Source organism: Cervus canadensis, chromosome 17 (genome assembly GCF_019320065.1).
Source record: "Cervus canadensis isolate Bull #8, Minnesota chromosome 17, ASM1932006v1, whole genome shotgun sequence".
Classification (NCBI taxonomy): Eukaryota; Metazoa; Chordata; class Mammalia; order Artiodactyla; family Cervidae; genus Cervus; species Cervus canadensis.
In genome coordinates this window covers 22,070,101-22,097,652 of record NC_057402.1, presented here as the reverse complement: position 1 = coordinate 22,097,652, position 27,552 = coordinate 22,070,101, and the positions used below count along the sequence as shown (strand labels likewise).

General features: G+C 39.4%; 1 protein-coding gene across 4 annotated transcripts in view; it reads right to left on the bottom strand.

The window, feature by feature from the left end:
• The window catches only part of SLC25A21 (solute carrier family 25 member 21), a 504,473-nt gene that overhangs the window by 3,279 nt on the left and 473,642 nt on the right, over positions 1-27,552 (bottom strand). For all 4 annotated transcript variants that reach the window (XM_043434358.1, XM_043434357.1, XM_043434359.1 and 1 more), the window contains exons 7-9: positions 26,198-26,362; positions 2,204-2,385; positions 1,247-1,299 (exon numbers count right to left, since the gene is read on the bottom strand). In XM_043434358.1, coding sequence (XP_043290293.1) covers positions 1,247-1,299; positions 2,204-2,385; positions 26,198-26,362 — 400 coding nt within the window. The remainder of the gene's footprint in view (positions 1-1,246; positions 1,300-2,203; positions 2,386-26,197; positions 26,363-27,552) is intronic.

The window sequence follows — 27,552 nt, the reverse complement described above, 5'->3', positions numbered from 1 at the left end:
CCTAGGAAGTCTGGGATAGATGGACTGGGAATTGTAAAAGTGTTTTCTAAATATATGAAAGTATGAACTGTTCAACAGCTTCAATTTACAGACTGCTGTTCTATATCTCAGGTTGGCAGAAAGGCTGAGATTTAAACGTAAATATGCACGTGTGTGAGTGTGGCAGGGAAGGGACACATGGGGTGTTCAAAGGGAGGACGGAAGGGGAAAGGGAGAGGGGGGAGGAGCAGGGGAAGGTTTGGGGGAAGATTACCAGGATGTCTAAGTAGGTGAGTGTGGCCTGGTAAAAAAAATCTGTGTGGCCTAGTGCATACTTCTGTACTTATTCACAAGGTTGCTTATAATCCAAGACTATTTGCCCAGGTGGTAGAGTCTGCAGCAGTTGCTTTCTTATCTATTTACATAGAGGCAGCTGACTCTCCCTGTGGGAATGGCAGCCGGCTTTTTGTGGGCTGGCATCCTGAGGTAAGGCCCCGAGCCAATCCCCTCCGCCATCACGCTGACAGGAGCCAGGAAGGCGAGAGCCAGGCTGCAGCTTCCCCGCTCCCCTCCCCAGAGGCGACTGTGCAGAGATGTGGCCGGCTGTTCATGGAGTAGTCCTCCTGCTTTTCTCTCAGTCAAGCGAAGTTGAGGCAGGAGCAAGAACGAACTAGAACCAGAGAGAGGTTTTTTGGGCTGGTCCCTTACTCAATGAAAATCCTCCCCTTTAGCCAGAAGCCACTCAAACTCCAAGTGACTGTGGATCCTTTCCTATTGACTTAAGCTGGGCTTTGGCTTCTATCAGCCTCTAGCAAGGCCGTAAATAATACTTTATAAACAAAAGTACAACGCATCTAATGGACTCCCTTAGTGTCTTACTGCTACACAACTTTTTATTCTTAAGGTTTCCATGTTTCACAGTGTGACCAACTTTTATTGTATTACTGCTGCTACTGCTAAGTCACTTCAGTCGTGTCCGACTCTGTGCGACCCCATCCCTGGGATTCTCCAGGCAAGAACACTGGAGTAGGTTGCCATTTCCTTCTCGAATGCATAAAAGTGAAAAGTGAAAGTGAAGTCCCTCAGTCATGTCTGACTCTTCACGACCCCATGGACTGCAGCCTACCAGGCTCCTCTGTCCATGGGATTCTCCAGGCAAGAGTACTGGAGTGGGGTGCCATTGCCTTCTCCGATGGACACAAATAAGAATGAGAAAGATACTAGAACAATAAGGAAGGAAGGATATAAGTAATGAAAACATAATTACCTGGTCCAAGCCTCATAATCTTGGGAAGCAGGCCTTTATACAAAGCTAAAATGCTAGAACCGGGAGAGAAAGAGCACAAACATTCTTATTCTGAACATGCAATGGATTTGCATCTCAGCTTTATAGAGATGTTGACCCAGTATTTACCCAAACAAGTCATTTGAAAAAAATTTTCAAATCCCCAAACAGATAGTATCTGGCCAAGTATTCCCTGCAGCAAATTGGATGAGAGGAAAGAGTTAATTCTTTATTACTCAAGCTATGCTGATCTTGTCCCATCAGAAATAGGACTTTCATCAGCGAGATAGTTTTTGTGTTCAAGACAGGCCTTACTTTTAAGACAGCTGTGTATATGGACAAAATGACTCTTGTAATTGAGTTTAAAAGACTTAGTCTTCACAAAAAGAAATATGATGCAGTTTAGATCAAAATCATAAAACATTACTTGCCTACTTGAGAATGAGACCTGGTTAGGAGGGGCAGAAAGACAAAAACAAGACTTAAAAAAGTAAAAAAGACCAGCAGAAAAAGGCACATACTTTAAAAGGAAACTACTTTCATAGAACTATCATGTTTAACTTTCCCAGGATAATATAATTAGGTGACATTTTGATTAGGTTTATAGTCAGAGGACACTCGCTTTCCTGCCCATGTGGGAACAAGGCATATTATATGCAATAGCGTATTATGCAAACTGTCAAGCGGAAAGTTCACCTTGGCATCCTCGGACAAACATACTGCATACTGAATGATCGTGGCTCATGTTTCTTGGTGTAAGAAGGTTTTTGGCAACATCTCATTCCTGTGTTATCTCACAAAGTTCCTGATCTATTCCCTAAAGCTTCTCAGACACAGACCCAATGGAGGAGGGCTTAATGGCCCTCATCAAAATAGAAGTATAATACGGCTTTAGCAATGCTTTAGTCTTGCTCATTTATTAAAATAAGAGTGTGTTACCCTTCTTCCTGATAGACCGTGGCCATTGTTTTAAAACAGGTTCTGTACTTGATCTCTCCAGGAACTGGCTGAGGCCCTTGAATCCGACTTTTGGCAACATCAAAAGGGATGTTAATGACTGAGGCTATTGTGCCTGAGAGAAGACCAATCCCAAATTTTCTCAAAAACTCCAAGGTTGGATCCTAAAAGAAAAGAAGAATAAAATAACAGAAAGGGAAGCGGAAGCCCCTAAATCGGTTAAACACGATAAAGCAATATGTATTTAAGCAGAGCATTGCGCTGCCTGGCACCCTCCTGTTATTCCAGCGGAACACATTAGGATTTCCTAGGCTGGAACTTGTTTTCTTGACAATCCCATTGGCTATGTTTTTACACATGGTCTAAATTGCTGAAGTACACATTTCCTCACACAGGATTTATAAACACAGTTCATAAAGAAAGACTGGTATGGCATATGGGGATGATTTGTATAATTGGGCTTCACAATGTACTTAGTATTACTGTATCAAAACAGGAGAAATCCAAGCACACTATTAGCTAATTGGCCAGAATATTTTACAAATGACAGCAACTTCCACCATGAAGCCTACTAAAATGCTCATTTGTGTGTGGACCCCCAAATGTTAAATTAAATCAAGGCTACTCTCGGTCTGCTGCTATTCCCCTCCAGGTTTTTTGCATTTATTTTCACGTGTAGCTGATCCACTGTACTGAGAAGTGCTAGCTTCCTGTTATTAACAAACCAACTTGGGGAGGCTGCAAAATAGCCTGTGACATTCTGTGCACTAGAAACAGTAGTAAGTCACTGGACTAATTGGCTGAAGAATTTATAGCCCATTGTTCCTCAATCGTATTCTTCCTTCATGGCAAAGGAAGAAAAGAAGAGAGAGAGAGAGGGGGAGAAATATTTCTTCTTTCCATTTGAATTTAGGTCCTTCACTTTGGTCTGATTTGATTTTCCACCCCTGCCTGCTCTGCTTTCTGACATCAAAGTATTTAATTAGGTCTGATGTTGAAGTTGCTTTCCTTCAGCCTATTTTTGTGCCCAGCGAGCTCACATTATACTGTGTTATAATGAATTTGCCGGGAAGTTCTCATTTTGCTCTCAACCTCAGTCCTTACCCAAAAGAAAGTTCATCTCACACACCGTAAGTTGCTGACAGAGACCTCCCCCATCCTCCCCCTGCCCTCTCTTTTGGTTAGTACTTCAGAAAGGTCTTCAGAGAGGAACAACACCGGGTCGTGCCGTGATGCTATTTTATCTAGCAGGAGAACTTAAGGGGGGAACCATTCTCTGCTTAATTAAAAAAAAAAAATCAGGTCTTAGAATTGCATGCTTCTAACTTTGATGGAAGAAGAAAAATTCTGGAAACTCTGAAATTTTCAATGAAACCAAGAGCCAGATACCATCACAGAAACTCCTATGTGTTTAAATATAAAAAGCGAGGGGTTCGATAATAATTCTTGGATCTGGGCCATACAGGTGCCGAGTAGGTTTAAAGGGATTTAAAAACCAACAGGGTGTTTCAACAGGAAAAACAATGCTGTGATTGCAGTATGAGTGAGGTGTGTTTAAATAATTCCCCCTCCCCCATTTTCTTCTCTTTTACAAGGAGAGAAAAATGCCTTTATGTTACCCTCCTCCATGCTGGCACAGGAGCAAAACTGGAGCTCAGGAGGGTGGTGGATTCAGGGCCAGTTCTGGGTGTCTGACCATGCGCTGGCCACTGCATCCCATGGAGCCCAGCAGACAGAAGGGATATGTTTAACACCTACCCTACTCTTGTGCTGTATGGTTTCTCTGAAAAATAAAAACAACACTAATAAAAGTGCTATGAATATTGTATGAGCCTGGCAGAAAATGGATAGTATTTTTATGTAGCCTGTTTTCTAAAGTCTCAAAACACCTGTAATGAGACCCTCATGGTGCTCCTGTGACATGGCCAAGGACAAGGGTGAAAGTGATGACTTGTATGCACACAGACCTTTGGGGACATTCAGGGGACCCTGTCAAGCACACAGCTCTCCCCCACTCCTGATGTGTTTGCTGAGGATTGGAGTTGAGGAGGGAGGGGTGGCTAAGACACTCAACGAGGGTCATTATGTTTGAGACAGTGTTGGGGACCAAATACTAAGGTCTTCAAGCCATCATAGTGTTCACTAGCACAAGCTTACATTGAACCCATGGTTTCTACACATTTCTCAGCTCAGCAGTAAGGTCCCACACTAGTTCCCAAATTCATCTGTGCATCAGAGTCACCTGGGAGCTTTACAAAATATGGATGCACAGCCCTACCTCATACCCACCTTAGATTCCCAGATCAGAATCACCTGGGAAAGTGCCTGAACGTTGACTTAAAAGAACTTTAGGACTTCTCACCTGGCCAGACAGAGGGCCCATATCTGAGAACCATTGATTTTGATTGATATTCCACACGGGCAAAGCAGATGGCCAATTGCTACCCCTCTGGACATTCTAGGGAGGAGAAAAGTCTTTGGGGATAGCCAAGAGGTGCCCCTCACAAAAGCCCTCTGGGCCCCTCTCAGCCTCTTCCTCTGAGCCTATGGTCTGCAAGAGGCAGCAACCCGGCTGGGAATTAGGTGCGCCAAGGAGAGCCTGGCCAGCTCCCCTCTGCTTTATTTGCTGCATGTCGCAGCCATCCTTGGATGAATGCAGCCCCTCAAATGTCCCTCCCCTTCATCCCCTCTGGCTACTCTCACTTCTCTGGCTTTGGCTCACACCTGTGACTTTCTAGGTCTTGCTTTCTTCTTGCCTCTGTCACCTGTTCTTCACAGTGGCACCAGGGTTCTCTTTTTATAAAAACAGATCTGCCTCCCTACTCAAAGGCCCTCAACCCTTCCCCACTCCATGGAGAGTAAGGTCAAAACTCCTTGTTGGCCTTTGCTTTCTTTCCCACGATATGCTTCCAACTTAAACTTTCGAGCCTCAAATTCTACACCTCTATGCCCAACGCATACTATAGTCAGGCTGGTTAAATCTTAATTATAATCATGCAGATTTTCTACCAAATACTTTTCTGACTCCACATCTTCTTTCAAACAACTCACACAGCCTAGAATACCATTCACTATCATCTTCATGGACAGCAGCGCCACTCTTTACAGTCCAGCTTAAATCCCAGCTTGCCCAAGAGACGTCTATGGATCACCATTGAAACTGACTTCTCCCTCTCCTGTGCTCCTGAAGCACTGTCGCGATCATTGTTCTTGCTACACTTCTCTTTGTGTCTGGTTTGTTTTTGCTCGTATCCATCTTCCCTGTTGGACTGTGAGCTGACACAGCATGTATGCTGAGGAGCATATATTACTCCTCTTTGTGTCATCTACTGCACTGTAAGTACTAAACAAATGTCTGCTGATTAGCTTATCACTGCACTTGTTATTATTATTATTTTGTAGAAACAGTGAGGGTCAGGATTTACTCTTAATCACTATTTCTCAAAGCTCGGTATCTTCTACCCTGGAAATGAGCTCCTACTAGGACTTCACGTTTCTGTCTTTCTGCCAGGAAGCATTAACATGGGGACATGACAAGGCATTGGACATTTGCAAAGTGGAGTATTTCCAGGCAAATGAATTGAGACTCTCAGGTCACAGAGCCAGGCCTGGGCTTGCCAGACCCCATGACTCAGTGACTCACGGAGAGAACCATGATATGGCAACCTGTGACCAGATTTTAGCAAAAGAATGCAATGAGCATAGAGTAAAGTCTTGAAATATTACTCTTTGGGCTCTTCTTTCTTATACTTCCTGATCTTTCCCCTAGTGGGGAGAGGCATCCACTTGCCTCAAGAATGAGGATTGTTGTAGCAGGACTAGAAAGAGAGGGCAAAAGGTAATATTTAGTGGTTTTGGTTTTCAAATTAGGTTCTTCAGTGTGCTATATCAATTAATCACTCTTTGAGGTAAGGACTATTATTTTTACTTTTATTTTACAAATGTGTGAACTGAAAGGTATAGAAGAAGTATAAGAAGAACTTGAGTGCAAATCCAAGTATAAGAAGAAACTTTTTGTTACATCCAAGTGAACCCAAGACTTTGCCTTAAGGGGACAGTTTTTCTCCTGATACTCTTATGGGTTGGTAGGTGGGCTGTGTGGGGGAGGTACCTGAGAACTGCCTGAAATTACAAGCAATGCTCTGTGTATGTGTATTTGGGTTTTTCTGGAGAAAGTTTCAATAGATTTTATCAGGCTCATGAAAGTTAAAAGCAACTTCATCAAATCATTTTTCCTACCAATAAATTTATAAAGTAAGAAGAGGACAATGCAGTGTTAAAAACACTGGGGTTGAAAACAGGAAGCCCTCATTTTCATGGGAGTTATCAGGCAATTCACTGTAGTGAAAATATTTCTGCAAATATTCCTACTCTGGAGTCGGGTTACTCATACCTCAACTGTATCGGTGAACTCAATGGTTCTCACAGTGTAGTCCTTGAACCATCACCATCAGTATCATGTGGGAACTTACTAGAAATGAAAATTTGGGCTTTACCAGGACTATAGTACCTAAAACTCTAGGGATGAAGCACAACAATCTATTTAAACAAATTTTCCAAATTATTCTTATGGATGCGTAAGTCTGAGAACCACTGATTAACTGAAGCTTATGGTTCTTTTTTTTGGATCCTTGGCTAGATAAAGTTAAAGAAAACGAAAGTCGCTCAGTTGTGTATGACTCTGTGACCCCACGGACTATACAGTCCATGGTATTCTCCAGGCCAGAATAATGGAGTGGGTAGCCATTTCCTCCTCCAGGGGATCTTCCCAACTCAGGGATGGAACCCCGGTCTCCCTCATTACAGGTGAACTCTTTACCAGCTGAGCCACCAGGGAAGCCCAAGAATACTGGAGTGTGTAGCCTATCCCTTCTCCAGGGTATCTTCCTGACCCAGGAATCGAACTGGGGTCTCCTGCATTGCGGGCAGATTCTTTACCAGCTGAGCTACCAGGGAAGCCTGGCTAGGTAAGTGATGCTCTAAAGGGACCTAGACGTACTGCGGAGCATTTTAAAGCCTTCTTTGGTGGAAACAGGTCTTTGTTTCTTTAAGGCTGCATAACTGAATGCAACACTGTTAACTCTGTTCACCTTTTCCTACCCCAGCTCCATCCAAAGCGAGAATGCATATCTGTGAGGTTGTTCAGTCTGAGTGAAACCTATGACATAGTTTGAATGGGTCATTCTGTACTGGCAATCAGTAAATCATTCTTGTCAATAACCACAACAGGAAATAACAATAAAATAGTAAAAATAAACAGAAGTAATAAAATAATATACCTTATGATATTTGTGCTATTTTTCATAACTTTCACTAACAGAATTAATGGTACTGTTAATAATAGTTACTTATTTCTAGACAAGTTTATATGCAGAAAACATGTATAAAGCATATATAAGAACCCTATGAATTAGGTACATAACCCCTTTTTATAAATAAAGACATGAAACTTAAAGAATTAAACAAGTTGATCAAGACCGCATTGCTTATAAGAGGTTGAGCTTGGATTTGCACTCAGGTTCTTCAGACTTCCAACCATTACATTTTATTACAATTCATTCACTATGTTATATTGCCTCACATTCACCATTCATTTGTTGTATACTCATCCAACCTACACTTATTGTACGTTACAAGTTGCTGTGCATTAGCTGAATGCCTAGCCTTCTGGCTTGATTATCATATTACTTGGGATGTCATTTTGCCCTTTTAGTTTATTTTATTAAAAATTGAAAAAGCTGATGATGATAATGATAACACACAATCTGCTAGGCACTGTGTTAAGCACTTTCTGTATATTTAAGCCTCACAACATTGCTGAGTAGATGAGGCATCTGAAGCTTACAGAAACTATCTTACTAATGAATATAATTTTGAATTAACCAAAAAAGAGCCATGATTCTATTATTTGGAAGTGAAGAAGTCAAAATACTGAGAAGCTCTGAGATTGCCAGATATCAACCAGCAGAATTAGAGACATACACTTGCCTCTCAGGACTGTACTCCACTTCAATAGTCAAGGAGATCACCTCTCAGTCAAAGAAAGATTTAAGTGGTGGAAAATAAAATCACAAGACTGGAAGTGAATTCAGAATGTCCCCTAACCTAAAGAGTGACATCAGCAAGGTGGCAGAGCAGGAAGACTTGAATTTTCCTTTCTCACACAAACCCAACAATTCATGGACAGATTCTCTGAGTGAGAAATCTAGAAATTAGTTGAAAATTCCTGTACCCTGGGTCCACATGAGCAGACTTATAGAATTCAGTAGGGAGATTCAGCACACCCTCCCACCAGAGTCCCTGCCCCTAGTGTATTGCCATATAATCAGGAAGACTCCCTAACTTCCTGCTTCTCCTAGGGGAGGGAAGGGATTAATTTGCATGTCCACCTTCTCTGGGGCTGAACGAGAAGAACTGGTATAGAGAAGAAGAACTGGTATAAAGAACTGGTATATTCCTTGCTTATCTGGGAGTTCTGATGGCTCCAGTAGAGTCTAGCCACCTTGGGGAGAGCTGAGATGAAGGGTTGGACTGCTAGAGGCCATCTCTCTCCTTTTGCTCAGTACAGAGTAAGAAGACAAAAATGACAGCTGCCTGCTTCTTCCTGAGGAAGGAAAGAGTTAGTACAGGTCCCCAGAATCTCTAGCCAGTCTGAATTGGAGGGGGTCTTCTCCTGCATAGAGAAGGAAATGGAGAAGGAAATGGCAACTCACTGCAGTATTCTTGCCTGGAGAATCCCATGGATGGAAGAGCCTGGTGGGCTATAGTCCATGGGGTCGCAAAGAGTAGGACACGACTGAGCAACTTAACTAACTTTCTAACTTTCTCCTGCATGAGGGCTTCCCTTGTAGCTCAGCTGGTAAAGAATCTGTCCACAATGCCGGAGACCTGGGTTCGATCCCTGGATTGGGAAGATCCCCTGGAGAAGGGAAAAGCTACCCACTCCAGTATTCTGGCCTGGAGAGTTCCATGGACTATATAGTCCATGGGGTCGCAAAGAGTCGGACACAGCTGAGTGACTTTCACTTCTCCTGTTTGAAGCTAGTCTATGAAGACTGCCTTGTCTAATGCACAGATACCAACAAAAGAGAGTTAAGGAAAATGAACAATCAGGCAAAGATGTTCCAAATTAAGAAACATGATACAGCTCCAGAAACTGACTATAAGGAAAGAGAATTACATGATTTACCTGACACAGAATTCAAAAAAACTGTCATAAAGATGCTCACTGAGGTCAAAGGAACACGTGTGAATAAAATGAGAATTTCAATAAGGAGATAGGAAATATAAAAAATTACCAGACAGAAATCATGGAGTTGAAAAACACAATAATTAAATCAAAAATTCACTAGAAGAACTTGGTAGTAGACTAGATCAAACAGAAGAAGGAATCAGCAAACACAAAGACAGACTATTGGAAATAATTCAGTCAGAGGAGCAAAATGAAAAAGGAAGGAAAAAGAGTAAAGCTAGTCTAAGAGATTGTGGGAGACTATTATACAAAGCCCAAAATAGAAAATTTAGAAAATACCTCAAGCCAAATGAAAAAGAAAACACAACATACCCAAACTTATGAGATTCAGCAAAGGAGTACTAAGAGGGAGGTTCACAGTGATAAACACCTATATTTTTTTTAAAAGGAAGATCTCAAACAATCTAATTTTATAGCTCAAGGAACTAAAGGGAACACTAAGTCCAAAGTTAGTAGGAGGAAGGAAATATTAAGATTAGAGCAGAAATAAACATTCGAAAAACAATAGAAAAAATAAATGAAATTGAGTTGGGTTTTTTAAAGATAAAACTGACAAACCCTTAGCAAAACTAATTAAGAAAAAAAGGGAGAAGACTCAAAATCCAAAATGAAAGAAGAAAAATTACAACTGACATTATAACGAATGCCACAGAACTAGAAAGGATCATAAGAGGCTATTGTGAACAATTATATATGAACATACTGGATAATCTAGAAGAAATGGATGAAATAAACTACCTATCAAGACTAAATCACAACGAAGTAAAAAGTCTGAATAGACCGTAACTAGTATGGAAATTACATTAACAATCAAAAATCTCCCAACAAAGGAAAGCCCAGGACTAGATAGTTTCACTGGTGAATTCTACCAAACATTAATTCTTCTATTACTGCCAATGCTTCTTAAATTCTTACAAAAAATTGAAGAGGAAGGAACACATCCACCTCATTTTATGAGGCCAGCATTATCCTGATATCAAAGCCAAAGACACCACAAGACAAGAAAACTATAGGACAAGATCCCCAATGAATATGATGTAAAATTTCTCAGAAAACACTAGGAAATCAAATCCAACAGTGTGTTAAAAGGATCATACATTATGACAAAGCGGGATTTATCCCTGGAATAAAAGGATGGTTCAACATATGACAATTGATTAATATGATAAAGCACATTAAGAGAATAAAGGATTAAAAAAACCACACGATTCTCTCAATACATGTAGAAAATGCACTTGATAAAATTAAGCAAGTTTTCATGATAAACTCTCAAGAAAATAGAAACAGAAAGAAAGTACCTCAATGTAATAAAGTCCCAACATAAGTAAAACCCACAGCTAACATCATACTCACTGGTAAAAAACTGAAAGCCTTTTCTCTAAGATCTAAGTAACAAGACAAAGATGCCTGCTCTTATCATAGTAACATAGTAATGGAAGTCCTAGTCAGAGCAATTATGCAAGAAAACAAAAATAAGAGGCATCAAAGTCTAAAGAAATAAAATTGTCTCTGTTATATATGACATGGTCTTATATGTAGAAAGGCTTCCCTCGTGGTTCAGACAGTATAGAATCTGCCTACTATGTGGGAGACCCAGGTTCTATCCCTGGGTTGGGAAGATCCCCTTGAGAAAGGAATGGCTACCTACTCCAATATTCTTGCCCGGAGAATTTCATGTTCAGAGGAGCCTGGCAGGCTACAGTCCATGGGGTGTCAAAGAATTGAACACGACTGAGTGACTAACATTTTCATTATGTGTAGGAAAACCTAGAGACTCCATAACAAACATTTAGAACTAATAAATTAGTAAAGCTGCAGTATACAAATAATCATATAAAAATCATTCATGTTTCTACACACTAACAGTGAACTATCTGAAAAGGAAATTAGAAAAGTAATCCCATTTACAATAGCACCAATAATAATAAAATACTTAGCAACAAACTTACCTAAGAAGATGAAAGACCTGTATACTGAAAACTACAAAACATTGGTGAAGAATTTTAAAAGACAAACACAAAGACAGTTCATGTTCATGTATTGGAAGACTTAGCGTTGTTAAAATTTCCATACTACCCTAAATGATTTTCAGATTCAATGCAATTCCTGTTCAGTTCAGTTCAGTTCAGTTGCTCAGTCATGTCCGACTCTTTGGGACCCCATGGATTGCAGCATGCCAGGTCTCCCTGTCCATCACCAACTCCCGGAGTTTGCTCACACTCACGTCCATTGAGTTGGTGATGCCATCCAACCATCTCATCCTCTGTCGTCCCCTTTTCCTCCCACCTTCAATCTTTCCCAGAATGAGGGTCTTTTCAAATGAGTCAGTTCTTCACATCAGGTGGCCAAAATATTGGAGTGTCAGCTTCAGCATCAGTCCTTCCAATGAATATTCAGGACTGATTTCCTTTAGAATGGATTGGTTGGATCTCCTTGCTGTCCAAGGGACTCTCAAGAGTCTTCTCCAACACCACCATTCAAAAACATCAATTCTTCAGCACTCAGCTTTCTTTATAGTCCAACTCTTACATCCATACATGACTACTGGAAAAACCAAAGCTTTGACTAGACGGACCTTTGTTGGAGAAGTAATGTCTCTGCTTTTTAATATGCTGTCTAGGTTGGTCATAACTTTTCTTCCAAGGAGCAAACGTCTTTTAATATCATGGCTGAAGTCACCATCTGCAGTGATTTTGGGGTGCCAAAAAATGAAGTCTGTCACTGTTTCCACTGTTTCCCTATCTATTTGCCATGAAGTGATGGGACGAGATGCCATGATCTTAGTTTTCTGAATGTTGAGTATTAAACCAACTTTTTCACTCTCTTCTTCCATTTTCATCAAGAGGCTCTTTAGTTCTTCACTTTCTGCCATAAGTGTGGTGTCATCTGCATATCTGAGGTCATTGATATTTCTCCTTGTAAATATTTCGATAGCATTTTTCATAGAAATAAAAAAAATACAACTCATATGGAATCACAAAAGACCAAAAGTAGCCAAATCAACCTTGAGAAAGATGAATAAAAGATGAACACATTTCCTTATTTCAAAATATATTGCAAAGCTACAGTTAATTAAGACAGCATGGTACTGACACAAAGACAGACATAGAGACCAATGAAACAGAATAGTCAGTCCAGAAACAAATCTAAGCATGTAGTAAGTGTAAGTGCAAATGTTAATCGCTCAGTCGTGTCAACTCTCTGTGACCCTGCCAGGCTCCTGTGTCCATGGAATTCTCTAGGCAAGAATACTGGAGTGGGTAGCCATTCCTTTCTCCAAGGGATCTTACCAACCCAGGGATTGAACCTGGGTCTCCTGGACCACAGGCTGATTCTTTACTGCCTGAGCCACCAGGGAAGCCTGAGCATGTATGCTATATGCTTATAAATGGTCAACTAATCTTCAAGAAAGGGGCCATTGGTCTTGGCAATGATTCATCAATATGACACCAAAAGCACATAGACATGTGGGACTATGTCAAAAAACTTCTGAACAGCTAAGGAAACAAAAGAGTAAAATAAAAACTTATGGAGTGGGAGAAAATATTTGCAAACCATACATATGATGAGATGTTACTATTAAAATATATAAGGATCTCCTATAATTCAATACCAAGAAAACTAATAAGCTGATTTAAAGATGGGCAAAGGACTTGAATAGACATTTTCCAAAGAAGACTTATAAATGGCCAGCAGGCATAGGAAGAAATGCTCAATGTCATTAATAATCTGGGAAATGTAGACAATCTGGGAAACGTAAATCAAAAGCACAGTGAAATCTCATTTCACTTGTGTGAGGATGGCTACTATAAAAAAATACGAAAGACATGTGTTGGTGAGGACAACAACCTCACCAACCTCTCCAATGTGGAAACATTGGAACACTTGTACACTGTTGATAGGAATGCAAAATGATATAAGCTTTATAGAAATCAGTATAGAAGTTTCTCAAAAATTAGAAATAGAAGTATTATATAATCCAGCAACCCCACTTCTTGGTATTTCTCCAAACAAAATGAAATCAAAATCTCAGAGTAATATTAGCACTCCTATATTCATCATTGGAGCTTCCTGGGTGGCTCAGTGGTAAAGAATTCACCTGCAATACAGGAGATGTGGGCTTGATCCTGAATCAGGAAGATCCCCTGGAGAAGGAAATGGCAACCCACTCCAATATTTTTGCCTGGGAAATCCCATGGACAGAGAAGCCTGGCAGGCTACAGTCCATGGGGTCGCAAAAGAATCAGACATGTCTTGTGACAAAACAACAACAACAAATTCATCATAGCAGTATTCACAACAGCCAAGATATGTATGCAACCAAAATGTACATTGGCAGATGAATGGATTAAAAATGTGGTATATATATATATATATACAATGGAATACTATTCATCTTTACAAAGAAGGAAATTCTGCAATATATAACAACATGGATGAACCTTGAGGGCACCATGTAAAGTGAAATAAGCCAGTCACAGACAAATACTGCATGATTCCACTTATACGAGATACCTAAAATTGTCAAATTCATAGAATCGAAGAGTGGAACAATGGTTGCCAGGGGTTGTGGGAGGGGGAAATGAGTTACAAATCAACAGGCATAAAATTTCAGCTAAGCAAGATGAATAAGCTCTAGAGATCTGCTGTATAACACTACCTACAGACAGCTATAATAAATTAAGCATTTAAAATTCGTCGTGTGTAGATCTCAGGTGTTTTTACCATAATAAATTTTTAAAAATTTATGGTAAAACAGGTCACCTAGCCTAAGTAAAATATTTTTGATGGATCATATCTTAATTGTGTAAATGGATACTAATGTTGATAAAAAAATCTATTCTGTTATTCAATGTTTTCAACTAACTTCCATAATTTGTTCCAACTGTCATCAATCAGTAAACTTCCTTTGTTCCTAACCCACATTCCTCATGCATATGCCTAAGTTATTTTACTCCAGTTTTTTGCTCCCTTGCAAGGGCAATCGGCTGTCACCATTCTCAATGTAATTCATCATGACTTAAAAACCATTATTGCAATAACCTTTTATTCCACATGGTTAAAAATTATACTTCCTCTCAAGTATTTGAGTAGTAGTATTATTTCCCTATCTACAGATGAGTTTTATTCTTTTCCTCTAAATATTTTCTAATTTTCTCATAAAATATGGGACTTTAAATTGGAGCTGAGTAGCCTGACATGTTAGTGGTTATTATATGCATTGACCTCATTTTGTGACAGCAATGCAAAGTCCAACATTCATAATTTTCAAACATTATTTAACTCCCCTGCAAACCTTTTAAGCATGATGTTAACATTTCATTTCACAAATAAGAAAACTGAGACACAGAGACAGGTATAATTTGTTAGAGAGACATGGCTAACTAGTAAGTATCAGAATTGGGAATTATACTCAGGTCTCTTATTAGAACTCTCTGGCTGTTTTCATCACATTGCAATCTTGGAGTAAGTGCAGAGTTAAAGAAATGTGTTTACCAGCCTCTGTTTGGGAAGATCAATGAATTTTCCTGACAGGACATACTGTTTATAGACTCCACAACTTGACAAGAGACACTACTTTAGTTGTTTAGTTGTTGCTCATATCCGATTCTTTACAACCCCTGGAATGCAGCACACCAGGCTCCTCTGTCCTCCACTGTCTCCCAGAGTTTGCTCAAATTCATGTCCATTGAGTCAGTGATGCTATCTAACTTTCTCATCCTCTGCCATCCCCTTCTCTTTTTGCCTTCAGTCTTTCCCAGCATCAGGGTCTTTGCCAATGAGTTGGCTCTTTGCATGAGGTGGCCAAAGTATTGGAGCTTCAACTTCAGCATCAGTCCTTCCAATGAACACCCAGGACTGATCTGCTTTAGGATGGACTGGTTGGATCTCCTTGCAGTCCAAGGGACTCTTTAAGAGTCTTCTTCAACACCACAGTTCAAAAGCATTAATTCTTTGGCACTCAGCCTTCTTTATGGTCCAACTCTCACATCCATATATGACTACTGGAAAAAACCATAGCTTTGACCATACAGACCATTGTTGGCAAAGTGATGTCTCTGCTTTTTAATACACTGTCTAGATTTGTGATAACTTTCCTTTCAAGGAGCAGTGTCTTTTAGTTTCATGGCTGCAGTCACCGTCTGCAGTGATCTTGGAGCCCAAGAAAATAAAATTTGTCACTGCTTCCATTTTTTCCCCTTCTATTTGCCATGAAGTGATGGGACCAGATGCCATGATCTTAGTTTTTTGAATGCTGAGTTTGAAGCCAGCTTTTCCACTCTCCTCTTTCACTCTCATCAAAAGGCACTAATAAGTGATCCCTAAACATTGGTGGCAGTAATGTTCCACAAACAAGTGGGAACATAAGACTCAAAATAGTTAACAATCAACACACTACCTATTTGTAACTAATTTAACCATCTAATCCAAACATATACTAGTAAAGACTGCACCAATAATTTAAAGCAACGGCACTTAAGGAGTTAATATGCAGAGAGGCAAAAAATATCTTGATCAACAGAAGCATGTGCCTCCTTTTTTACCTTCCCTGGCAGGGACTCTGATGCCTTGGTTAGTGACTGGCCAACTGGCTGCTCGCTTGATAAACAGAACCTTCGCCCATCTCACAGGCCTTTGTGATTAGGGTCTGGCATCTTCAAGAAGACATTCCACACAGAGGTATGCCAGATGGAGGGGGTTAAGGAAGATGGGAAAAGCAGGATTTGTTAGCTAGTGAGAACTAGGGATGGTGAGGGAGACTGGCCAGGAAGCCTGCTGCTTCCTACAAGGCAAGGCTGAGCAAATTGCAGTGATGGGCTTCTCATTTAAGGGAGCTCAGCATGAATATATACATTCAAGTCTACTCTTAGAATCCTCCTACCTCACGTCAACCCAAATCAACCCAAATCAACCCAAATTTGCTGCAATTCACTCACCCTTTAATTCCTCCTGGTACCACACCAAACCTGAGGTCCTCCCTGATTTTAGCTTTGAGTCATTTTTACAGAGTTCCCAACGACCCAGCTTAAAGTCACTATACCCTGCTTCTTCAGACAGACAACCTTAGAATGAGCACACCGACCAGACCGTTCTCTGCTCAGGCTTGGCCTCGGATGATCCTAGAGTGGATTTCATGTTACTTGTCAAAAATTGCTAAGCTGGGTTTGCCGTTTGAAGAACTAAAATTACTGTTTAGAAGTGACTAAAAGAGACTGCTATAAAATGCTTTGGATAGGAAAATTAAAGACAATATGCTAGTCCTACGAGGAGTCACATGATTTTCAGGGTATCGCAAAGTATTTCTTTGAAGAACTCTTTTACTCACCTCCCTCCTCCCCCAGTGGGTAAGGAAACTTTTGATGATGTGAATGTTATGATCATAACAAGAGCAATTCAAAAAGAATCGAACATTTTTATAAATCAATTCATTAGTAATTAGATTACATATAAACATGTGGTCAAAACCAATTTTAATAGAATCCATCTATTTCTATAATTTTACAGATGGTCAGTCTGGACTGTCAGTACACATTAATTTTCTGCTTAGTTCCATCCCTCTCATAGCACATCATCATCAATAGTTGAAGGGCGATCGTGATGGAGTCCTTCATTTGTCAAGGCCACAAGTAAGAGGTAATACAAACATAAGCTCATGATGTATCCTTATATAAAGAAACAGCAGAAAACCCAGTCTGGTAATAAATTTCACTCCAAAGCCCAGAGCCTCTTAAAGGAAGGGGCTGTGCCATGTCACATTCACCTTTATAGGTACACTGGACCTGACACATCATAGGTGTTTAATAAATGCTCTATCTCTCCTCTGTAAAGACATAATACACAAAGAACCAAGGTCTCAGAGGCAAATTGCAGAGGAGGTACCTACACACGCTGGTTAAGCACCTGCACAACCACAAGGCAAATAATAGCAGCTTAGCAGTGCCTTTCCCACAGCCGGCTGCAGTTGTCATGAAAATGATGTGGTGTGTTGAAATCACAGTTGCCTCCTGGTAACTGAGCAAGAAGGCAGATTGAGTGAGAGTGAACTGCCTTTCTTTTTTTTTTTTTAAGAAGAAATTTGCATGTTAGACATTGTTAGTTTCAGTGGATCCAAGTCAACTAGTTAAAGTCAGCTCTTAATTTGCACCTTTCATTTTCTCTAATCTTGGCTCTCTTTTGTTGTTTTGTTCATAAACTTTTGTTGTTTTGTTCATAAACTTTGACAAAAACATGTTTTCCCTCGATGTTATGGTATCATGCTGTCTTGTCCCCCAGTGAAAATAACTCTATTGGAGCTTAATTAAAAGTTACAGTTGTTTCCATTCACAGCTATCAGAAGAATCTATTAGTGTTTGTTTTTTCTTCATGTGAGATAATTTGGGGAAATGCTAGCTCCTCACTCCACAGAAGGTCACTAAAATGAGATGGTTTAATAGATAAGCATTCTTTAAGGAATGTGGAATATTCCCAAGATCCTATCCTTGTAGGGCTCTGGGCTTTGGAATGAAATCAAAGTCTTGTTAACTCAGCATCTGAATGTAGCCATTCAGAAAATAGCCATGAAAATTCCTTTCCCCTCCTAACATAACTGTTTTTTAAAGGGTTGTGATATGTAAAATAATTGTAAAGGTCTTACACACGTAGCCAAAATTATAAAATACATACAATGTCAAAACGGGTTTGGGTTTAAGAATAACAGTTATCACTTCATTATTTCATATATATATGTGTGTGTATATATATATGTATATGTATATATATACACACATATATACATATCTCTAATATCTATTATTTATAAGTATCTCTCTATAAATAAATAAATATAGAGAGATAATACCTTCTGAAAGTCAGTTATATCACTGAGTATTATCATACAAAATGCAGGAAAGTATTAATGTTTCCTTGGGAACCCAGTAGGATTTTTCTGTTTTTGTGTATTCTATTCTTTGCCTTAATAAAAGCACTGACCCAAAGGAAAACCAAGGAAAACTAATAAACCAGGATCCCAAAACAAAATTCCAAATGCTGAGAAGTCAGGACAAGGACACACTTGAGATGCTTTGAGGTGGAGTTAGGCACATGATCAAGAAGATGTCTTTGAACCAAGTTTATTTCATGAGATTCTACTTCGGGACTTCTATACATGAGACTTTCCCATGCCCATTTAGATGCACTAACGTGACGTGCCCTCTCAGTTAAATCACTGAAGGGGACTCAGCTGCCTTACCACCGTGACTCAAACATTCTGACCAGCTATCCTCTGTAGCTTCCACTGCCTCCCTTCCCCCGGTTCAACACACACCAGCCACCCTCCTCCTCTCCATGCCTCTTTCTGCTTCTGCGCACGCACACATTCTGTTCTCTCTGGTGTCTGCTCATCCTCCTCATCTCGGCCTGACTAGGCCTCATCCTTGAGCTCCAGCCTGAACATCTCTTTGGAAGGAAAGCCTTTCCTATATTCTCACCCTACCCTGCCATGGGTTTAGTTAGGATCTTTGGTTACAAATTCCCACAGCTTCACAGTTGTCTGTCATGGCACTTATCACAACTGCCACAATTCAGTTCCCTGTGTAGGGACTTGTTTATTGTCTGTCTCCTCGACTAGAATGTAAACCCCATTAAGGCAGGAGCGGAGCTGACAGTGAGATGGTGCCCGGCCTCCAATGATAGATGTGCCAGGAACACTTCCGTAATGAATGAATAGAAGCACCCACTGAGAATCTAAAGCCACTTGCACCTCATTTCCATCCACTTGGGTGGTACCTGACGGGAAACTTTTTGGCCTGAGGTTTATTTAAGAAAGTGCCTGAACCCCTGCCCTGCTCCCCTCCCCCAGGCCCTCCTCCCCCTACAACACATACACCACCCACCCCCAGGGAGACTGTGAAAACTGCCAATGAAAGATACCACTTTTTACCACAGAATCTTGTCACATGTCCTGGAATTTTCTAGATAATATATATGTGTAGTTTTACCCCAGTGGTTACCAGAAAGGAGAGTTGTTCTTAATGAAAGTTTAATGCTCTTGGCCTTCCCATTACCGGATGATTGGTAAGACTGATGATCAAGTAAGAGAGGATCAGAAAAATAAATGGTCATAAATTAAATCCTACTATGATCTAATCCTACTGAGATTCTTCTTTTCAAAATATAAACAGCTCTGTCTAAGTTCTCCACTGGAACCCAAAGGTGCATTTGTCATTCTGCTTCGTGCACACCTTAGGGAAGAACAGAGCTCTAAATCATGAAACCAACACATTCCCACATTTCTTCTGATAAACTGAAGTGTGTCTAGCACCACCCTCAGACTTTCTACAGAATTTACAAAACAAAGAAAGTGTTAAAAATCAAAAGAGAAACATTTGTGTTGCTTAAAAGGCAATCTTTTACAAATATTACCTTATGAGAAAATAAAATGTTTGACTCATTGCTGTCCATAGTAAAACGACCACAGGGACAGGTCTAAATGGTTTATTAAGTAAGAAAGATTGAACTTATGAAGAATTGTTCTCTCCTAGAATATTTCTAACCCACACATGTAATTTATATCATGGCAGAATTCAACACAAAAGGTCTATTGTTTTTGGCAAGACAACCTGCAAACACGCTTAATTAGGATGCAAACTAAAAGCACAGTTAATACTGTTGACAGCCATGAGCTTTAGACAGCAGTTTCTACTGTTAATCATTATTTTACTTATGGAAACATAGGAAAAGCAGTAAACATGGAACTAGAAGATAAAAGTTATCAAAGCAATGTAAAATTTAAATCTTAGGATTCCCATTTGTGTGCCACCATCACAAATAAAATGCTCTGAACACCCTATCTAGGAATGAAAATGAAATAAATTGGTTTTGCAATGAAAGCTTACCTTCATCAATATTTTAAAAAGATGTCAGTGTTTAAGGTAATCAATATCTATTTCTAGAAGGCTTTACTTTGAGAGGTGATGGCCTCTTTCAGAGAAGGGATAATTCTTTATACTGACATTGCATTCCATTTGAATGTCGCCATTAAATGAATTCCATGGTCACTTACTATTTAAAACAAACTTTTTTATTGTAGCCATCTATTCACTATCCTATAGGAACATCTAGGTTCTAAAAATAAGTCTGCAAGAATATAACATGGCACTGTTTTCAAACTGGTAATGCCTAGCTCTTCCAGGGTCATGTCTTGTAATTCTTTGTTTCTGTGGATCAGAGACTAAGGAGGTGAAAAAGGAGGACAAGTTTCCAGGTCCGAATGGGGCAAATGTGGAATCTGGTTACACTGACTGGATAGTCTACCAAGTTCACTTATTTAAATTTTAGTAACCATTTTAAAGTGACAGTTTATGTGCAACACAAGTCAAGGTAAGAGGCAGACGTAGCACTACAAGGCGTAGCAGAATGAGTTCTCCCTCTGGTTCTTTCCTTCCCCCTGCTGTATGCTGCTGCTGCTGCTAAGTCGCTTCAGTCGTGTCCGACTCTGTGCGACCCCATAGACGGGAGCCCACCAGGTTCCTCTGTCCCTGGGATTCTCCAGGCAAGAACACTGGAGTGGGTTGCCATTGCCTTCTCCGCCCCCTGCTGTATACCTTCAAATAAATTATGTCAGTAGCTTTCACCTCTGGGCCTTTACTTCCTGTTTCTATTTCCTCACCTGAAAATGGCAGTTATTGTGACAAGGATCAGGCAAAATCATGGAGTTTACAAAAATGATTTTAGTAGTACAGAATGGTATAGGAGGTCGGGATATCTCAGTGAAACAAGAAAAAGGAATCTACCACAGATCATCAATCTGAAAAACCAAAGTTAAAAACTTCAGGGTGGATATCTGACCTGAGTTATCTGAACTCACTGTTTGAAGTTCTTATTTTAACTCTGTAGACACAAGGTTGAATAAAATGTGAGAAAGTTAACTAAGTACTCTATAAGATTCTATTAAAATTTTCACTGATTTATTTCCTATTATAAAATTTATACAGGCTTCTTGTAGAAGCTTCCAACAGCTCAGAATGCTGTAAAGAAAAAGTACTTTTCCTACACTGCTCCCTGCTTTTTCTTGCTCTTCCCTCCCCCCAGCTTAACACACACACACACACACACACACACACACACGGCTCTTGACTTCCACTCCTCAGATATGATCATATGGACAGTTTCCTATAAAATCAAATACTTTGAAAATGGAAAATATTGGTAGACAGTTTATAAAGTTTAAAAAATATTAAAGAAAAATCTAGAATTATCTCATGCCAGTCAGAGTTGGTGAAATCTCAAATTCCTTTGGGACAACATAATGAACAATTTCTGGGTGAGGGAACTGAAACAACAATCCTGTAAACAAACTGTCTGGAGTGTATGGCTGGAGCTGGCCTAGAGTGAAGATGGAAAAAAACCTTCAAGGAACACCACCTCCTCCTCGTGGTTAACAACTTGATGACGTTCTTCAACATGTTTTAATGATTATCATACCTTCCCCTGCACAAAGCATTGATTTATTATGGTTTAAATTTAAAGAATACTGGTTTCCCAGTTCTGAATCAGGCTTAGATTACAGGACACATAAAATCAATGACTTTGTTCTAGGCAAAAAAACCCTAGAAAACAAAACCCACAACAAACCCCACAATGTTCATTTAAGTGCAAAAGGAACAGTTCTGGGGAAAAGCTCTTCACACATTCTACATGCTGACTGTTTCCACTACCCTCCTCACCACCTCTACTCCTCCCCCATCCCTGTCATCAGCAACCCCCACACCTAACACTTCTACGGCAACTTAAAGTTCACAAACTTCACTTGCCATTTATTTTGATCCTCAAATAAATTTGTCAGGTAGAAAGAACATTCTTAGCTTTTCAATTTACAGATTTAAAATACTCAGATGCTCAAAGCGTTAAAGTGATTGGCCCATGATCGTTCCCCAGAAAATGAATGTTTAAGTGTCTGTGTCTCTATTTCTGCTTTGCAAATAAGATCATCTATACCACTCTTCTAGATTCCACATATATGCAGTAATATATGATATATATGGATACCAAGGGGAAGGAGGGTGGGAGGAATTGGGAGATTGGGACTGATACATACACATCATTGATATAAAATAACTAACTAATGAGAACCTGTAGGGCACCGGGAACTCTCCTCAGTGCTCTGTGGTGACCTAAATGGGAAAGAAATCCAAAAAAGAGGAGATACATGTATCCATATAGCTGATTCACTTTGCTTTACAGTAGAAACTATCACAACACTGTAAAGCAAATACACTCCAATAAAAATTAATTTTTAAAAAAAAGTGTGCTCGCCTTGGGTATACCGATGACGTCTGGATGTCTATCTCCATCTCAGGGCTCTCCTCTCAAGATTCCACATACAATCATTGCCTCAATGTCTGTACTTTGAGTTCAAATGTGGTTAAATCAGTTTTCCAGGCTCAGGAAATAATATTTTCCCCCAAATCTGTTCTTTTTCAATGGTTTTCTTTCCCAATCAATGGCACCATTATCCTTCCAGTTGTTCAAACCCCAAACCTAGGAATCATCCCTACCCATCACTCTTTTATCAACATGCACACAGACTCCATCACCACATCCTACAGATTCTGCCTTCTAAACATTCCTCAAATCGATTCACTTCTTCTTGCCTTCACCATGAACACTAGTTCATGACCCCTGCATTGCACCTAACAATCATTTCGATGTTATACTCTGTCTTTTGCTCACTACCACACTATACCCATTTTCCACCCTGCAGCTAGAATTATCATGTAATTCCTCTGCTTAAAATCTTTTGTTGGCTTCCCAGTGCTCTTCAGATAAACAGAAGAATCCTTAGTGTGGCCTATAAGGGCCAATATAATCAGAACCCTGTAAACTGGCATGATAAACGAGCTCTTTCCATAATTTCAGAATACTATGATGTCTTTTAACTAATAAATAAATATTTAAGCTTCTGCTTTTTTCACAAAGTGTAAAATTTAGTAACTTAAGTGTATTGATTATTGTTAAATGAAGTTTGTATTTGTGGACTTTTTTTTTAAAGCATTAGTAACATACAATCAGGCTTCCCAGATGGCTCGGTGGTAAAGAATGTGCCCATCAATACAGGAGACTTGGGTTTGATCCTTGGGTCAGGAAGATATCCTAGAGAAGGAAATGGCAACCCACTCCAGTATTCTTGCCCGGGAAATCCCATGGACAGAGGAGCCCAGCAGGCTACAGTCCATGGGGTCTCAAAGAGTCATACACGACTAAATGACTAAACAACACAACACATAATCATATATAAATCTTATTGATTTTTCTGAAATTCTTCCTTAGATATAACCAAATTCATATTATTGTGATAATATATTCATTAAAATAATGTACAAATAAATGTAATGAAATATATATTATTTATATATTTGTAAATTATATCATTCATTTCATTGTGTGTAATTTCTATTTGCTTCAAGTCTTTGGATAGCTAGAGAAAGAGGTATGGACATTTCTCCCACATTGTATGAATCAACCAGCTCAGAGTTTAAAAAAAACATCAGCTTCATGGGTGTGTGACTTGTGCAGTTGCCCAGAGCCTGCACTTAGAGGAGCCCCATGCTTGGTTTATTGTTCCATAATTTTTTGTGTGCATGCTCAGTCGTGTTTGACTCTGAAATCCCATGGACTGTAGCCCACCAGGCTCCTCTGTCCATGAAATTTTTCAAGTAAGAATACTGGAGTGGGCTGCTACCTTCCTCTTCCAGGGGATCTTCCCAACCCAGGGATCAAACCAAAGTCTCTTGCATCTCCTGCACTGGCAGGCAGATTCTTTATCACTAGCGCCACCTGGGACACTACGGTCTTGAAATTGGTTTTTTTTTTTTTTCCTATTTTTTTTGTCCTTATCGTGCCAGTATGCAGGATCTTAGTTCCCTGAACAGGGATAGAACCCATGCCCCTTGCAGTGAAAGCATAGTGTTTTAACCACTGGACTGCCAGGGAAGTCCCTTGAAATTCTTAATTTTTTAAAATTAATTAATTTATTTTAATTGGAGGCTAATTACTTTACAATATTGTAGTGGTTTTGCCATACATTGACATGAATCAGCCATGGGTGTACATGTGTTCCCCATCCTGAACCCCCCTCCCACCTCCCTCCCTATCCCATCCCTCAGGGTCATCCCAGTGCACCGGCCCTGAGTACCCTGTCTCATGCATCGAACCTGGACTGGCGATTTGTTTCATATATGATAATATACATGTTTCAATGCTGTTCTCTCAAATCATCCCACTCTTGCGTCTCCAACAGAGTCCAAAAGGAAATTCTTAATTTTTGAACATTTTCATTTTGCCCTGGGTTCCACAGATTATTTAGCCTGTTCCTGCTAAAAGCATTTTTTTTAATGTATTGAGAGTTGAACTCTTTCATGCCATCCAGGACCAAAGTATTTATTGCACTCTATTTCTGTATTTCATGAGCTCAACAGGAGAAGAACACCGAGGACCACCAGTGTCAGAACTGTCACTCAATGGGGAAATCTATATATTCTGTGGTTATTCATTGATTTCAGACCAATACAACATGAGCTTATGCTAAATAAGTGAGATTTCTAAATACAGTAAAACCCGGTTAAAAATTTTGGCTAATGAGTGAGACAACGTCAATGGAAGGTTAATGGGGAACATGCCTTGAATTTAGCTGTTACTTGGAAGATCCCCTGGAGAAGGGAAAGGCTACCCACTCCAGTATTCTGGCTTGGAGAATTCCATGGACTGTATAGTCCATGGGGTCACAACGAGTCGGACATGACTGAGCGACTTTCACTTTCACTTTTTGAGATAAGTACTGACCTAGATTAAAAGGGATAACTGGAAAAAAAAAACAAGTACAACCAACATTACTTTACCAAATCAGGTGACAGCCATATTAGGAATATTTTTATGCTTTATAAAAAGTTCTTCAATACTTTTGTACTAGGCAAAATGAAGAACTGAACCCCTGTGGGAAAATGCCTGCATGTGAAAAATGTCTCCCTAGTTGGTGCTTCCAGAATTACACTTTTGATTGCAGGCAAGCAATATGATGGTGGGAGAAAAGTTTGTGATGCTCCAGTAAAAGATGCTCATTTTAAGTCACATGATGTGCTACTTTTATCTTATCAAAGTGGAAAGGCTGCTGACATATGTGAGTTACTGTTAAAAATTATTATTGTTATTTCATGTCAAAAGTGAATGATCCTAGAAGAGTTAATTTAGTACTTACCCTAATTAACTTAGGTAAATTTAAAAATTACTGTCTATGTAAGATTTAAATTTTAGGCTGATAACTTTCTTTCACAAACTCAAAATGTATTTAGACTATGAAAATTTCAACTTTGAGAAAGTTATACTTCTGAGATAAAAATTAAGTAATAACAGTTTCTAGAAATTCCTATTAGTGATAAATGTTAAACATTCAAGTATAATGGCGTATTCTTCAAGAAGAAGAATTTTGGTGTCAGACTTGGGTTCAGGGGTCTGCTTTGCTCTTTATTATGTGACTCTGGGCAATTTACTTGATCTTTTTAATTACATTTTAGTTTCTGAATTCAAAATAAAGATAACAATACTCAATGAACAAGGCTGATGTGAGGATCAAACTAGGTAACAGATGAAAGAGTTCAGCACAGTGACTTGGAAGGATAAACACTCTATCTATGTAGCTACCATCATTGATAGGATTTTTCCTCCAGGATTTTAACCTATGAAATGGTTACCTGATTGACAGGAATAATGTTTTTGACATTGAAGTAGAAGCCAAAATAAACCATATTGAAAACTCCATGACGTCCCAAAGTTGCTGTAAATCCTTTGTTGAGGCCTCGGAGTCCCAAACCTTCCTTCTTAATGATGTGTCTTGCATAACTCACGGTGGATGGTTGCTGCAGGAGAGAGGAGCAAAGCCACAAAGGTCATCTTTGAGACCATGAAACAGGGCAAATTACCATTTCAGCTTCCCTTCAAGCCCAGAATTTTTAGGGACCTCCTCCTCCAAACATGAATTATCATGCCTAGATCCATGCTTTTTAAAATTAGGAAACCCCAAATGTAAATAAAATTGCATGCATGACAACAGAACTTAAAAGGAAGATTGTTGGCAAAGAAAAAATACCTTTGGTGGAATTAGTGAAACTAATGTCAGATAATGACTAGCATCATTTTCAACATGTCAATAGTTGCATCCAATTCTGGATCATCCACACTAATGGAGGGGATTAACCATGTAGATAAACTGGAAATCCATAACCGTGCATAATCCAAAAGGAATGTATATTTGGCTCCTGAATCCAGTATATTTACCTTCCTAATTATGTTTTTCTAAAGCAAATGTTACAATTAGTCTTGATTCCATTGCCTCAATAGTTTAAACTGGCGTTAGGTTAGAAATCAGTCATGGATAAATAGTAGTTGATTGTAGACTTCCTCAAGAAAGTGGGCAATCAGTGTGTGTAACACTTGCTGTGATAAATGATAAATCAATGGTGTTGAGAGGACTGGGTTACTTTTAATTTACTTCTTTCTAGCCTTTGATTGATTACCCAAGGTTGAAATACCTTGACTGCTAGAATCCAGTCTATGCTTCTTTTGGAAATTGCTAAAGAAATCACTGCAGTTTGCCCTGAGGTTTATAATTCATTACAATACAATTAAAACACTTCACATAAGCTTTAAAATAAGTTTGAGTGACTGTTTCCTTTTTTGGAGGTACAGCACAAAGGATATCTCTCCCTCTTAAATTTTGAATACTGAATAGCAAATAAGCGGAAATGTTCAGCGTCTAATTTTTTTTTTTTTCCTTACAAGGCAAGCACTGACATGACATTTGTTTGAAATTTCACTGGAGCAGGTTGCTGGAGTGGTCATGGCAGTCTGATGCACTTACTAAAAGTGTTTTCTTACATGTGCAATTAAGGCTGTGTCAGCCAAACAGAACAGGACAAATTCAATCAAGGCTTTTCATCCAACTTGTATTTGTAGCTTAGGTAATTAACCTGATACATTTAAATGAGTTTGTTTATAGAGTAAAATCCTATAGCTTTTACTGGTAAATGTTTCAAAAACTCTAGCTACA